We start from the raw sequence: 15,927 nt of genomic DNA on the forward strand, positions 1-15,927 counted from the left end.
TGTGACAGTCTGGGATGGCTCCACATTTCCTGTTATTTTTCAGGAGCTTCTTGAACCAGAACCACCTATAGTCATAACTGAGCTAGGCAAATGAGGACACACTCTTACAGCAAGGGGTGGGTGTAAAAATGGTTCAAGTCCTTTTATTTAAAATCAATCCAAACAAAATTGTTTGAAAGGTGCAGGGCAATCTTTAAGTCTTCAATAAATAAATAATCCATAAAAAGAGTGCAGGTTAAAATCAGTCCCAATAAATAATCTAATAAAAACACTGAAGTTAAAATCCAGAGACAGTTTATAAAAACTATGACCCCCAAACTTTCTCTTTATACCTGGCATTTCTTCCCCTTATCCAGCCACAGGGGATGCACAAATCAGTGTGTTTCTTCATGCTGGTCCCAAGCCCGGATAAATGGGGAGGGTTACGTCAGGAAGGGCATCCGGAGTAAAATTTTGCCAAATCAATATGTGGACAACAATTTTGGATGATCCACTGTGGTAACTCCTAATGGGAGCAGCCGAAAGAAGAAGAAGAAGATCCTGTCCAGACCTTGCAGAAGGAGGAGATGCCCACTGACAGGTGCAGTCAACCTTCAAATCCGGGCTCAGACCCTATTGCCGGGCCCTTGGCTGCGCCGAGCCAGTCATGTCACCCACTACCTGTTCCTCGGCATCTGCAAGTGACACCCCATTTCGAGCCGCTCCTACTCCCAAGTCAGCACTCAGCAGGAGCGCCCTTTCCACAGCTTCTGGCTCCTACAGCCTCGAGGCTCACACCCAACCACTACCTCTCTCACTGTGTCTGTACTGCTCTCTTTTTTCCTTCTCTCCCTTTAACGTCTGTTCTCGCCTTCTCATCCTTCTGTTCTTCTGCTTTTTCTTTACTCTCTTTAGATAGTTTATTTTCTTTTTCCTCTACCTTCCGCACAGGCTCATTTTAAACTATACTCTCTAATTAGGTGCAGATGCGACAAGCCATCTCCTCAATCCGCCCACTTCTGCACATGTATGCGGTGTGATTGGGCAATTACCCCAATTAACCACAAAGCGAAGCCCACTCGGTCACACCCACACCCAACTGGAGCCCAGCACATGATTATTTATTTAAAACTCACCTGACATCACAGACCACTTATCACACACACACAAAAAAAACAAGACCACTCAATGAACAAAAAATAAAGGACAAAAAAGCTTGTTTATATTCGCCCTATAAATAATTAAAAATAGCTTATGTGAGACTGCAACAACCACTGCCTAGCAGCCAGACCCTGTCCACACAGGAAACAGGCATCACCTGGTGGGGAATAGCACCAACAGTAAGCATGGATTCACTCTTTTGGTGAATGCAAATGGTCTGCTTTTGGCCTGTCTCCTATATAGCTGTGTAGTCCTGAAAAGCTTAATCAATTTAGCAATGACAAAAAAGTCATTGCAAGCTGCAGAGGTAGAACTGTTAATTTACTAAAGAGATGTCTGGTGGTACCTATGTAATTCAACAGAAATCTGAGGGGCAAAACAACTTTAGCTTTTCTTCATTGTGCTTAGAGGTAACATAGATAAATATGGAGGAATGCAAAACTGACACAAAGATCATTTCTACATGTTATGTCCACATAACTCCTTTTTCTAAATCATCATGATGACTTACAGATCATTTAAATTTTAAAAAACACCTTCATGCCTCTAAATCTAAATAGCTCTGACCCTTCTTACCTAAAACAACTTTTCACTATGTATACACTAAAGCATAATTTATAAAACAAAGTGAAGGTTGAGCTGTCAGACACATGCCTCCAGAGCTATATACTATAGACATCTGCCTGCATGTGTAAGAGATCTCCCTTAGCATTTAAATCCAGGCTTTAAATGCAAGATTCACTGTTTTAGGCCAATATACACTGTACCATGATTAGACCTACTCAGTAGCTGCTCATATGGCAACCCTTTGTTTGTCAACTGCACAAAAGTCATCATTATGAACTGCTACTTGCTGTTATTCTGTTTCTTTTCTTAAAAAACTTGTCACCTCTATATTTCCAGGCTTCTGCTCCTGGCAATTCGAAGCTACATCAGAAATGTTAGTGGCCTTCATATTGTAGGATTGGGTGTGAAACTAGTTGGACCAGCTAATCAACGTTTTGACTTTGTTTGGCTTTTACTGTGACTTTAGTCTGTTATTACTTATCTTGGACTCCTGAAGAAATGCTGAGGACTGGAGCTGTTCTTTTCCCACTCCTCCACTGTCAAATAGACATATCTAAATTATAAAGTTAATGGACTTTACCTTGTCATTGCATTTAATTATGTTTATGTGTTCATGGATGATGTTGAACTTTCCCCATAAGGTCTGTCGACAGTACATATATAGGACAGAATGGAATCTTTGACTACATTTTCATTTATATAGTAAATAAATGAGGCAGATGGATCAGGAGATCTGTAATGGGATTTCTGTGCTTCCATTAGCTCCACCCCTTCTGGCACAGCAAGATAAAAAGATGAAAGAGGTCAGAAGAGATTGTCATATGCCAGACCACCTTTCAGGAAAACCCAACCAAGCCAACTGTAACCTGTCTTCACTTGTTGTTTCTTCATGCAGCCATTTTTTCACAATTTTTTGAATTGTAAATGTTGCTTGGTTTGGCACTTTAGTGGTAAATGTATTAACACTGTACATTTGTTCACATGCTCAGAGCCTGTACCTAGGGCACAGCACTAAACAAACAAACTGTATGAACATGCTTTTGTCTCCTACAAGCCAAATGTGCTGGTATTAATTATAGAAGAGATAATAGCCAGGAGGACTGTATTACTGTAGGTCATGTGCGTCTCCATAGAGAGACAAGTATTGGCATATATTCTAATTAATTTGGAGTGTGTTTCTTATTGATTATAATGATGCAGCACAAAGTGTAGGTAATGATGCTGGTTTAGGTTTGCACATTATCGACATCAAGAAATATACGATTTGTTACTAAAGGCTAGTGGCACAGTTTAGTAAGACTATATAGCTCATGATTCGCTGTGTGGGTGCAAGTTAAAAGACTAAAATATTGCAATACTGTATCTTGTACAGTAGCCTATGTACAATTAGGAAATCAATGTGTAACCCCGATTCCTAAATCTCAACTACAAAAGATGCCGTACTTAGGTATCAAAGAGCAGCACAGCAGTTGATGATGACAAGATATTGTAAAGTCTAGCACCATTTTTATAATTACTCTCTATCATGAAGCATCCATATTAACATTTAATATTTCTGTGTTTGACTGGTGTACACTTCAGCCAACTTGCTGCAATACCAATATCACTTTAAAAAGCTCTCTGCAGTCCTTGAAGTCTTGAAAAACTGCTTCAGGAAAAGACTAAAACAATAGGAGGAGTCAACATAGATTAAAACTAGTGAAACCATAAGAAGTATAATTCATGAACAAGCATTTATACTGAATAACACCATTTAACCCCCTTTCTTGAAAAATGAGAACAACTGTTTGCTTTTTCAAACTCCAGGCTCTGTTGTGAGCCATTTGAAACATCAAACATAAGCCAATCAGTGTTCAAAATACATATATTGATGACATTATTTTAATGTTTTACCCCCATGAACAGCATATTTTTAACTTATTGCAGACTTGTGAAGACATCTCAGGTTATACAATAAATTAGGCAAAAATAGCCAGCTCCTCATAAATAAGAAAAATAAATCTGTAACCCTTCCCAACTGCAAGCTCTTCCAACAGTTTGGGAATCAAGAGTTTTAACAAGTGTGCTTCCCTTAATATAAAAGCATTTTCAAACTACTGATTTAAACTAATCAAAGTTAAAAAATGCCAGACTGCTGCAGTCCAAGGATTGTCCTCTCATTACCTTCACTATACTAGACTAGTTGGTTTGACTTCACTGTCCTTCAATTATATTGCTGTGTATCACAATATGTTCTTTCTGGATGCCAACTAAAAGCTTACATATATCACCTCACAAGTTGAAATTAGTTTTCTTTAATATTCCACTGCAAGCCAGTAAATTATAATATGGATTTTTTTTTAAACAAAGCATTTAAGACACTTGACACTGAAGATAGAAGAGTATGAACACAACTGGCACAAGCAATCTCTTTTTTGTAAATAATGTCTACTTTATAATTGAGGTTTGAACGCAATACAAAATCACTGCTCTGACTTAATAAGGAATAGTTATGCAAAGTAATATTTTTTTTCTTATATGTTCGAACTATGTACATTCTAGAATGTTCTCACATATTAACAATTTCCCCTTTCCATTTTGTTTAAAATTATGCACTCATAGTATTCCTTTACTAGCAAATACCTTGTCTCCTTTTTTGTTTGTTTACATCAGAGCTTATTTCTAAACTATGGAGCAAGGCTATATTTGGGGAACATTAAATGCATTTATACATGCAGTAAATCAATGATCTAGTTATAGCTAAAATAATAAAATAAAACCATTCAGACCTGGTCATTGTAGCTCTCCATGAAAGATCCACTAAACATAGCTGCCATCCAATCACAACTGGCAATCAACAAAGGCTTATGAGATGGCAGTTGACCATCATCCATGTGGAAGACAACATCTGCAACAAAAAGGGACATTAAGCTATGCTGGAAATACTGGATCAGGCAAAGAAAGAGAATAAAAGATGCAAGTTTTTTTAAGATAAACAATATGTATGGAATTTTTAAATTCAAAGTTATTTTGTCATAATTGTGGAATAAATTCATTTTTGATAACCAAATATTAGCATCTAAACAAATAAATAAAAGATTGATTTAATTGTGACAGGTTTAAATATTTGGCTTTGTCAACAATTGCATGTTCCTGATAAACCCTGTTCACGTCTTTATGTGGTCTTTTAAAACTAGTTTGTCCAATTCTAACGGATGGAAAACAATGCTGGTAGTAATCTGAATGTCATCTCATTTCATTAAAGACCAACTATTACTGATTACAAGTTAATACCTCTTAATCCTCTTTTGGAAATGCTGTATTCACTGTATTTTTAAAAGTACTGTCTTTTACATATTGTAGTTTGATCTTTAGGTTCAAAAAAATGAACTAAAGATTATGATTATCTTATTTTTTACTTTCAAGCTTTTGGAAATATTTTTTTCATTTTTAGGGATTAAGAAACTTAACCTCAGGTTAACTTCCTGGGACTAATGACTTAACTGAATGGTACAATTAAGATCTAGAGAAATATTTGCAACAGAACATCAATGAATTGTAATATATTTGGTTTTAGATCCATAAATCCTCTTTTATGGGATATTTATTATTTCAATGTACCTATGGAAATAAACAACCTCAATTATTCAAAACAGATCAACATGCTGTTATCAATCATCTTTTAATTTGGTAATCTCAATGTTGGCTAAAGCACAATAGAACTCAAAGAATTCCACAATAAAAATGAAAAGAATATGCAGATCATTTTTGTTGTCACTATTCATCTCATTGGTTTGAACAAAGGGTCTGCCTGTCTCCTAAGGATATCCAGATGAGGGTTTTTCTTTTCTTTTCACAAAAAGACAGCCCCTCACTTTATAGGTCCCTGTTTTGTGAAATTATTAGAAAAACTGGCCATTCATCTATAATTTCTTTCTCATTTCTGTGTTCAGGCCAACATCAATGTCTGTTGTTTGAATTATTCTTCCATCAATTTATCTCCAAATTATTTTTCACTGAATTATGGTAAATGAGACCTAAGAATACAAGGTAGCGTGCATCGTGATTTAAAATGTAAGGGTTGTCTTGTGCATTGGATGGGATATGGAACAGACAAATGTTCTGTCTTTGATTAAAAATCTGCAGGTTCTTGAACCATTTGAAATTTTCTCACAGCCAGGTATGTTTGGAACCTGGCCCTTACATCTATGGTACTACCATGCTGTACAGGAAAATAAACATATACGAATTTCAGGTTTTGAGACTGTTTGTTTTTGCCCATTTCACAAATGTTTACCTAATCACTTAAGCATTTGTGATTCCCAGCTGTGCGATTCCAAACATCTTGCCTGAAGACAGTGAATATCATACTGTATTATGCTCACTGGTCACAACTATTAGGAATGTGATTTCAAGTGCAGCACTAATGAAACTAGCCTAAAGTAAATTGAAACCCAATGCAGGTGAAAATGTACTTAATTACATTATTTTGTATGCAAACCTACAAGTACACCTCAGTACAGCCCAAGCATCCAGCACCACCCTATTCGATAGGCTGCCATGTGGACACTCTCTAAAAACAGCATCAGCTGTAAGAATGACTGAGTCTGCCATTGAATGTCACTATCATTCAGTCCCATCACAAACATTCATTCGTTCTGAAAAACTTATAGTGAGGTGAGTGAAGATACTCTCACTGCAGCGTGCTAGTGACATGTGTTAACCTTTTTCCACTGTTGTCCATTTAGTATTATTTTATGAGATAAAACTATGTACATCTTATTGCATTCTGTGAAAAATAGTAAGTTTAATGCATGACTTACTATACATCTACTGCATGTTGCATGATAAAGTACCTGGCCACACAGTTTTTGATGTACTCCAATTTATTGCTTGTACTGACAGAAGCCACTTTTTTTACACATAAATTTTGTAATGGCTGCATAAAAGAGGTTTAAATAATCCACTCATTTCTTGCTCATCTACTTCAGGGTTACCTGTCAAGCAGCACTGGTTGAAAAGCAAGAACCATTCCTGGATTAGGCAAACAGTCTAAACTATTATAAAGACACTGCTTTAATGGAACTTTGTGTTGGAAGAGATCATTTTAAAGACTTTAAAAACAAGATTTTGTAGGATGTCTGGGGGATTTGTGTTTCACCTTCCAGCTAGGATGCCAGATCAGAAATCTGTACAATTCATGAACAAAATGCATATGCTGGTGAATGTCATTAAATAACTTTCACTTTTTCTGTTTGTGGTCTCATGCAGTGATAAGACTATTTTTCAACAAAGAACCCAAACATGCACCCAAACCAGATAATACAATGTATTCATAACATAAGAGTAATAGAATATGTAGATAGATAGATAGATAGATAGATAGATAGATAGATAGATAGATAGATAGATAGATAGATAGATAGATAGATAGATAGATAGATAGATAGATAGATAGATAGATAGATAGATAGATAGATAGATATCAAACACCACAAGTCATAAAATTATTCATTTGCTCACAGCTAGTCTACACTGGTTTACCCCAACAAACTGTGTGTATATGGGAGAGAGATAGAGACGCTGCTCTGAACTTCCCAATGGATTTATGAAGACAAACTTATAACAGCTATAAACTGATCCTTCACAAAGGTTATTACATTTTAGTTGCAGTAACACCAATAACCACAGTATATGAATACAAACGGCAGATGTTCAGCTCACTGTTTCTTCCTTTATTTAGGAGCTCTTCTTCTTTGCAGTTTTGCAGTACTAAAGTTTTTCCCGTGGTTTCACCCATTGTAGTCCTCTTTTGCCAACATACAATTTACATCTGCTGGGTAGTTGGTGTTTAGTTGATTTCTGTTTTCAGCAACACAAACACATGAATTTTACATACTATCTCTCTCTTGATAATGCATCATGCTTTACTTAACAAGTTTTGGATGTGTGGTAACCTCATCTTAATCCAATACAGACAAGTGTTACACTTTTCCAGTCCAGCATCAGGTTACCATTTGGAGTAAAACTGATTTCTCCAAAATTTTTTTATTTTTTTTTACAGCCACACCCTAGGCAACAAGGTCCCTGCTATGGAGCAGAAGTTACGGTGAAGCTGACAGCATTGAGCATATATAGAGAACAGATCTAGCACTTGCAATAGCTTAAAAAGGAAGGAGTTGATATTTTGTCAATAGTTTCTTGGGTGCTCATAAGCCCAACTTTTGGTTCAGAACTGGTGCAAAGTTTTGTCCATCAAGGTTGAAAATCACGGAGTTATGGCTCTGTTTTCTGACCAAATGTTTAAATGGTGCATCACAGAGACATCTCTGGTCTTAATTTTTGTAATTAATCACTATTATCTGATAAGGCCCAGAAACTGCATTCGAAGAGGTCCAGTAGAGAACTTGAAACTTAAGCTGAAGTTATGAGCGGCTGCCAGCTGATACTCAGGTAAAGGACTTGTGTGCCAAAGCACAGAAAAACAGGTAGTGCCAGTCTGTCCTATTTTGTATTAAATACTTTTCCACTGATAATTATTTTACTACGCCAAATATTGACAAAAACATGAGTTTTAATGCCTTACACTAAACCCTAAAAATAGAAGAGATGATTTTTTTTCTCTCAACATAAAGAACACTGGATTATAAAGTTCTCCCCCTTTTTGATGGTCTTAAGGAAAACAGTGTACATTTACTTATGATTACCATATTGAATAAGATATACTTTAATAATTACACCAACAAAATCCTTAGTTTGAGCATACCAATCATGTCTGATACTATAAACAGAAACTTGCCTGAAGTTCCAGAAATTTAGATTTTTAGGTCATTGTTTTTCTTAACCTTGGGTACTTTAGGTGTTACCTTTAGAAGCCAGGGTATGGAAGTCAAACTAAAACTTAATTTTTCTCTCTTGTTGACTATGGTAGAAAGTCAAGTTTGAGTAGAGATTGCATTTCAGTTTGAAATGGTGATTTTGAACAGACTATGCTTATTTTCACAGAAGATTGGGAATGTAGTAACAATTTTAACAGATGTACCGGTAATTGATTTTCTGTAAATAAAATTAATCTGTGTATAAAATAATTTGGGTTAGATAAAAAACAGTTGTGGTCAGAAGTTAACATACACTCATCATTTTTATGCTGCAGCTATCAACTGTAGTAATGTTCACTAACTAGAATTTAATAGGTCTTGGCCCTGTCAAGTTAAGAGACATTGTAGAACCTTAAGTACAACTTATTCAAAAATGTAAGTGAGTTTTCTGTACATTATTTGAGCGTAATTTTGACCCTGTGTGGATTTACAAAATCCAAACTAAATTCCAACATGTGCACCAAATTCTTGTTATTTTATAGTCAATTAACAGTGTATTTTGTACAATCATTCCATCCTCAAAAAGGAACAGTTCAAAGAAATCATTGAAAGACCACAATTACCATGATATTCATGTCCATTAAGAGTGTGTGTAACTGTATGTGTCCAAGTGTTCATTAGATGAATGCCAAATTTAATGAATTAAGTACATATTAATACAACATAATAGCGAGCATCATACATGTAATCATTACTTAAATGCAATCCTTTTTCATGTTTTATACATGACAGCCTGACAGGCATATTAAGAAATAAGCACCACAAAAAAGTATTCATGCAAACACAGCTTTTTGATCAAAAAGACAAATTGAAAAATGGATGTGATGGGGACTGATTCAGTTTCGGTGGAATAAGAGAGACTATAAACAGTAAATTAATAACTAAATACAACACTACATGAGGAAACCAGTTCCAAATCAAGTTCCAGTTCAGTATGTGAAAAATAAAGATGTGTGGTTGGAGAGGGCAAAGGAACACAAAAACACAAATAGTGGACTTGGATATACAGTGTATGGGGAAAGCACTACATCTTTGTTATTATATGCTGATGAGGAGACCAGAATGTGGTTAAAAACAACATGAGCCTAGGCATTTCATCAGTAATAATTCATTACATTTATACAGTACTTTTCTAGCCTACTTCAGAGAGCTTTATATAGATAGAGAACAACTTCAACCACCATCAATGTGTAGCATTTATCTGGATGATGCGACCACAGCCACTTTTCCTCTAGTACGCTCACCACACATTAGCTATTAGGTGGTGAAGGGGAGAGAGAGAGAGAGAGAGAGAGTTTGTCAATAAGGGACAGCAGATAATTAGGGGGCCAGAATAACCAGGCCATGGTGGACAATTTAGACAGGAAATTGGGAAACATCTTACTCATTATGAAAGATGCCCAGGGATCTTTTATGATCACAGATAGTCAGGACCTTTGCTTTAAATCTCCTTTCAAAGATGTTGCCAACTTTTCCAGCACAGTGATTCCGTCTCTAAGTGGGCCATTGTGATCCACACACAAGTCGTAGGGTAAGTGCACCTTGGTGGCCTTGCCAACTCCTCTTCCAGTGTGTTTGCAGCGCTTTGGGTACATACTGGCACATACTGGGTGCCTTGTTAATAACAATGTTCAGAAATATTCTTGTGGCAGCAGTGTTCCCATATGTGAGGCACACATCAGGATAATGGACCATACAACAAACCCAGGAAACTCATGGAATAGTTAAAAGAACATGACGGTGAATCCAGCTTAATGCAGAAATTTTGCCACTCACTGTACTGCCATAATAAACAGCAGCTTAAGGAGCATGTCAGAACGATGAAATGTGACAGAGAAATGTAATACTAACAAAAGATCAGAAGCCAGATTTTTTTAAACCTAAGCAACCAACCGAAAATGCTAATCAAAAATAATACGCAAAGGTTTGCTTTCCGAATTGATTTTTAAGGTAGTGTGGAAGTCAGCCCCGACACAGACAGACACAGTGACACAAGTCCCAAAAGCAAACGCTTTTATTTTACTTTTGCTGCCCTTTACACAACACACAGCACACAATTCTTCCCAATAAGGCTCAGTCCCTTCTTCTTCTTCCTCTCTGTTTCTCTTCTCTATTTCTCTTCCGCCTCCACGCAAGCTTTGTCCTCGACCTCCCGACTCTGACTCCCCAAATTAAGTGAGGCAGCCTCCTTTATAGTGCACCTAGAAGTGCTCCAGGTGCACTCTGATCCTCTTCTGGCAGCACTCCCAAGTGTTGCGGAAGTGCTTCATAGGCACCCGGAAGTGCTCCCAGTTCGCCTGGATCCTCTTCCGCCACACTCGGAAGTGCTGCCAAAAGCACTTCTGGGACTGTCCAGGCGCCCCCCTATGGTTGCCCCAATGCAATCCAGTGGGTCTGCCATCTTGTGTTCCGGGGGAGGTGTTTCTGTGGACATGTTCTCTCCCCCAGTCCTTCCATTAGAAGGGCATCTTTACCGGGCAAGGTCCCTGGCCGTCTTCCACAGTAGCTATAAACCAACAGCATAGTGATGCCATGTGATGTACTTCTGACAGTTAACCTATTAGCAATGGGGAACTGTAGCTTGCAACTATTTGGCCGCTGCCATGAAATGGTGGTTGCCATGAATGAAAGTGATAAACATAAGGTATTAAACATCATAATACCAAACCATACCATCCACAAAGGCTGCTTAACCCTGAGCAGGGTCATGGAGAACATCAAAGTAATAACCATAAATTTACGAAACTAAGTAAAATGCACAGAAAGTTTAAAAATAAATGCAAAAGTGAATTCTGCATTTTATAATTCCCTTAAATTACGACAGTCACCAGCAATTAACCTATTCAAGTATGTGTAAACCTCTCATACCAAAGTTCTACAAGCTATTAATTTAAAACAACCATGAAACATACTGGACTCAACATCAGCAGATATTTGTGAATGTCCCCTTGGGATTAGTAAAGTATCTATCTATCTATCTATCTATCTATCTATCTATCTATCTATCTATCTATCTATCCATCCATCCATCCATCCATCCATCCATCCATCCACCATACTTTGGACACCTTGTTTGAGAAGCCAAATTAAAGTGAAATGAAAGAAGAAAAAAAAGTAATAAGCTGAGCTTAAAAAAGACATATCGATTTCAGATAGATATTAAGTATACACTATTTTAGTAGAAAAAGAATATTAAATTATTTTTTTATTTCACAAACAATTTACTGTGGTAAAATAAAGCTACAAGCTAAAACTTCTCCTTTCATTTAAAACATTAAAATGTACCTAAGGTTAAGTGAAAATAAATTCTAAGAATTTAAAACTGCAAATGTGAAAAGTACTGACATGACCTAAAGCAGATTTTTTTAAATTGATTTTATGGTAAGATAACTTACTAGAAACAAACATTGTTACATTGCCAAGGTAGCAGCACAGCTGATTAGGAGGGAATAAAAACTATTGTTCTTGTTACTTTTTTTACTACAGTGGTGTGAAAAACTATTTGCCCCCTTCCTGTTTTCTTATTCTTTTGCATGTTTGTCACGCAAAATGTTTCTGATCATCAAACACATTTAACCATTAGTCAAATATAACACAAGTAAACACAAAATGCAGTTTGTAAATGGTGGTTTTTATTATTTAGGGAGAAAAAAAAAATCCAAACCTACATGGCCCTGTGTGAAAAAGTAATTGCCCCCTGAACCTAATAACTGGTTGGGCCACCCTTAGCAGCAATAACTGCAATCAAGCGTTTGCGATAACTTGCAATGAGTCTTTTACAGCGCTCTGGAGGAATTTTGGCCCACTCATCTTTGCAAAATTGTTGTAATTCAGCTTTATTTGAGGGTTTTCTAGCATGAACCGCCTTTTTAAGGTCATGCCATAGCATCTCAATTGGATTCAGGTCAGGACTTTGACTAGGCCACTCCAAAGTCTTCATTTTGTTTTTCTTCAGCCATTCAGAGGTGGATTTGCTGGTGTGTTTTGGGTCATTGTCCTGTTGCAGCACCCAAGATCGCTTCAGCTTGAGTTGACGAACAGATGGCCGGACATTCTCCTTCAGGATTTTTTGGTAGACAGTAGAATTCATGGTTCCATCTATCACAGCAAGCCTTCCAGGTCCTGAAGCAGCAAAACAACCCCAGACCATCACACTACCACCACCATATTTTACTGTTGGTATGATGTTCTTTTTCTGAAATGCTGTGTTCCTTTTACGCCAGATGTAACGGGACATTTGCCTTCCAAAAAGTTCAACTTTTGACTCATCAGTCCACAAGGTATTTTCCCAAAAGTCTTGGCAATCATTGAGATGTTTCTTAGCAAAATTGAGACGAGCCCTAATGTTCTTTTTGCTTAACAGTGGTTTGCGTCTTGGAAATCTGCCATGCAGGCCGTTTTTGCCCAGTCTCTTTCTTACGGTGGAGTCGTGAACACTGACCTTAATTGAGGCAAGTGAGGCCTGCAGTTCTTTAGATGTTGTCCTGGGGTCTTTTGTGACCTCTCGGATGAGTCGTCTCTGCGCTCTTGGGGTAATTTTGGTCGGCCGGCCACTCCTGGGAAGGTTCACCACTGTTCCATGTTTTTGCCATTTGTGGATAATGGCTCTCACTGTGGTTCGCTGGAGTCCCAAAGCTTTAGAAATGGCTTTATAACCTTTACCAGACTGATAGATCTCAATTACTTCTGTTCTCATTTGTTCCTGAATTTCTTTGGATCTTGGCATGATGTCTAGCTTTTGAGGTGCTTTTGGTCTACTTCTCTGTGTCAGGCAGTTCCTATTTAAGTGATTTCTTGATTGAAACAGGTGTGGCAGTAATCAGGCCTGGGGGTGGCTACGGAAATTGAACTCAGGTGTGATACACCACAGTTAGGTTATTTTTTAACAAGGGGGCAATTACTTTTTCACACAGGGCCATGTAGGTTTGGATTTTTTTTCTCCCTAAATAATAAAAACCATCATTTAAAAACTGCATTTTGTGTTTACTTGTGTTATATTTGACTAATGGTTAAATGTGTTTGATGATCAGAAACATTTTGTGTGACAAACATGCAAAAGAATAAGAAATCAGGAAGGGGGCAAATAGTTTTTCACACCACTGTATATTATTACTTTAACTTAGTTGTTAGTTTATTTTTTTTTTCAAATTGTATAACTTTTATTTTAACTGATTGTTCTTTAATTCTGCCTTTGTGACTGCTTTGTATACATTCTTTTCAATCCAGCACAAGTGTAGCTTTTAATGAGAAAAAGCAAAGTGATCACTGACTGTTTGGTTTTGTCACAGCTTACATTAAATGAATGTGAGAGTAATTAAGTGCCACACATTTTTCAAAGGACTTGACCTTGTTTGACTCTAGCCCAAATGTACATTGCTGCATACAGCAAGTTGAGATATTTAATTTATAACTTTATAATTTTTTTTTAAATCTTTATGTTCCATATGACACATTAATTGGCTACTATCTAATCGGAGAAGACTAGCTAGTGTAAATTTCATACTGCTTACATAGCACTGTCGCATGGAAAGCACAGTTTAAAACCTTAGTCATTTTTAACCAGTGTTCAGTACCATTTACATATGTCATTTTTAGTGTACAGTATCTTATACACTGTTCTAGAAAGATATCTTATTTTCTCTTGATTTACTAATTAAAACTATTTATTAAACAAACTTCAATACAAATCTTTAAATTACAGTATGTGAGATGTTGTGAATTAACAATAGTTACTGCAAATGCCTCAGAGCTCCAATAGTTATTTGACTAATGGTCTACGCAAGCCTTGTCTGGAGTTTACATGTTTATCTAGGGTCTGAGTACCTTCTTCCTTTCTTCTCACAGCCCAAAGAATAGTTATGTTAACTGTTGAAATAAAATTGACCCAAAGTGCATGAATCTGGATGTGTGAATGAGAGTGCTCTGCAGAATTGGATTCAAGAAAGCAATTGCTGCACATACTAACTGAACAATTATTAGGACTTGTGAGATATACTAAAATAACATTTTCAGAATAGTAAATAGCAACTTGTGCCTATAGCAGGAAAAAAAATACAGATTAAGCATTGTATTGATTCAATTTCCTTTCATTTTTATTAAATAACTAGCTGTCCCCCGCAGTTCCACCTGCATAGTACTGAAACAGGACAAACTTTAAAAAATCAATAAAAAAATGTTTTATTAAATTATTTGTATTGAGAAGAATTTATATTGATAACTTTCATATCCAAATACCTCTTCATATACAATACTTTTGGTTTTCCTATTGAGGTGAGAATGTAGCTGTAATCTCTTTGCCAAAAATGTAAAAAGTTGGCAAGGTATCTCTGGTCAAGCAGAAGGCAGGTACACTCCAACGTCAAATGTTGCCACTGTATCTGATCGTGTTCAGCTCTGACGGGAGAGTGTCTGCCGCGTGGAAAGAAGAGCACGTGGCTGTGATATCTCTGCCAATGAGAAGGTACCCTCTAAAACACACGTAGCTGTGATCTCTTGCTCAAAAACGTCAAACGTTACTCTTTAACAATCTCTAGATGACAATGTCTGCTGAACAAACAGGTATCGCTAGCTAAGTGGAGGCAAGATATGCTCCAACATGTGGCGAGAGGTAGAACAACTCAAACGGAGGCTGGCATGTGCGTAAGGATGGCCTCGCCCAGCTCCCTACTCCTGAGGTCTCGCCTCCCCCTTCCCTAGGCCTGCAGCATGTCTCTCGGATTCATGCAAATAAATCAGTGCCACAACCAAACTATGATACTTAGCACAATGAGAGAAGTTGCAAAATCATCCAGAATATTCCAAGCAAATTATAGAAAAAAAAATCTGTTAAGTAGTTCTCACGTGAAAAGCGGACAAACATAAAGACAGGCAGACATGAATTTTAGATAGATAGATAGGTTTGAACAAAGGGTCTGCCTGTCTCCTAGGGATATCCAGATGAGGGTTTTTCTTTTCTTTTCACAAAAAGACAGCCCCTCACTTTATAGGTCTCTGTTTTGTGAAATTATTAGAAAAATTCATCTATAATTTCTTTCTCATTTCTGTGTTCAGGCCAACATCAATGTCAGTTGTTTGAATTATTCTTCCATCAATTTATCTCCAAATTATTTTTCACTGAATTATGGTAAATGAGACCTAAGAATACAAGGTAGCGTGCATCGTGATTTAAAATGTAAGGGTTGTCTTGTGCATTGGATGGGATATGGAACAGACAAATGTTCTGCCTTTGATTAAAAATCTGCAGGTTCTTGAACCATTTGAAATTTTCTCACAGCCAGCTATGTTTGGAACCTGGCCCTTACATCTATGGTACTACCATGCTGTACAGGAAAATAAACATATACGAATTTCAGGTTTTGAGACT

General features: G+C 36.9%; 1 protein-coding gene across 2 annotated transcripts in view; it reads right to left on the minus strand.

Moving 5' to 3' along the window:
• rhobtb4 (Rho related BTB domain containing 4) overlaps positions 1 to 15,927 on the minus strand; it is a 204,587-nt gene that overhangs the window by 79,897 nt on the left and 108,763 nt on the right. For both annotated transcript variants that reach the window (XM_028804661.2, XM_028804662.2), the window contains exon 6: positions 4,476 to 4,594. In XM_028804661.2, coding sequence (XP_028660494.1) covers positions 4,476 to 4,594 — 119 coding nt within the window. The remainder of the gene's footprint in view (positions 1 to 4,475; positions 4,595 to 15,927) is intronic.

The sequence above is a fragment of the Erpetoichthys calabaricus genome, chromosome 7, assembly GCF_900747795.2.
Source record: "Erpetoichthys calabaricus chromosome 7, fErpCal1.3, whole genome shotgun sequence".
In the NCBI taxonomy this organism is placed as follows: domain Eukaryota; kingdom Metazoa; phylum Chordata; class Cladistia; order Polypteriformes; family Polypteridae; genus Erpetoichthys; species Erpetoichthys calabaricus.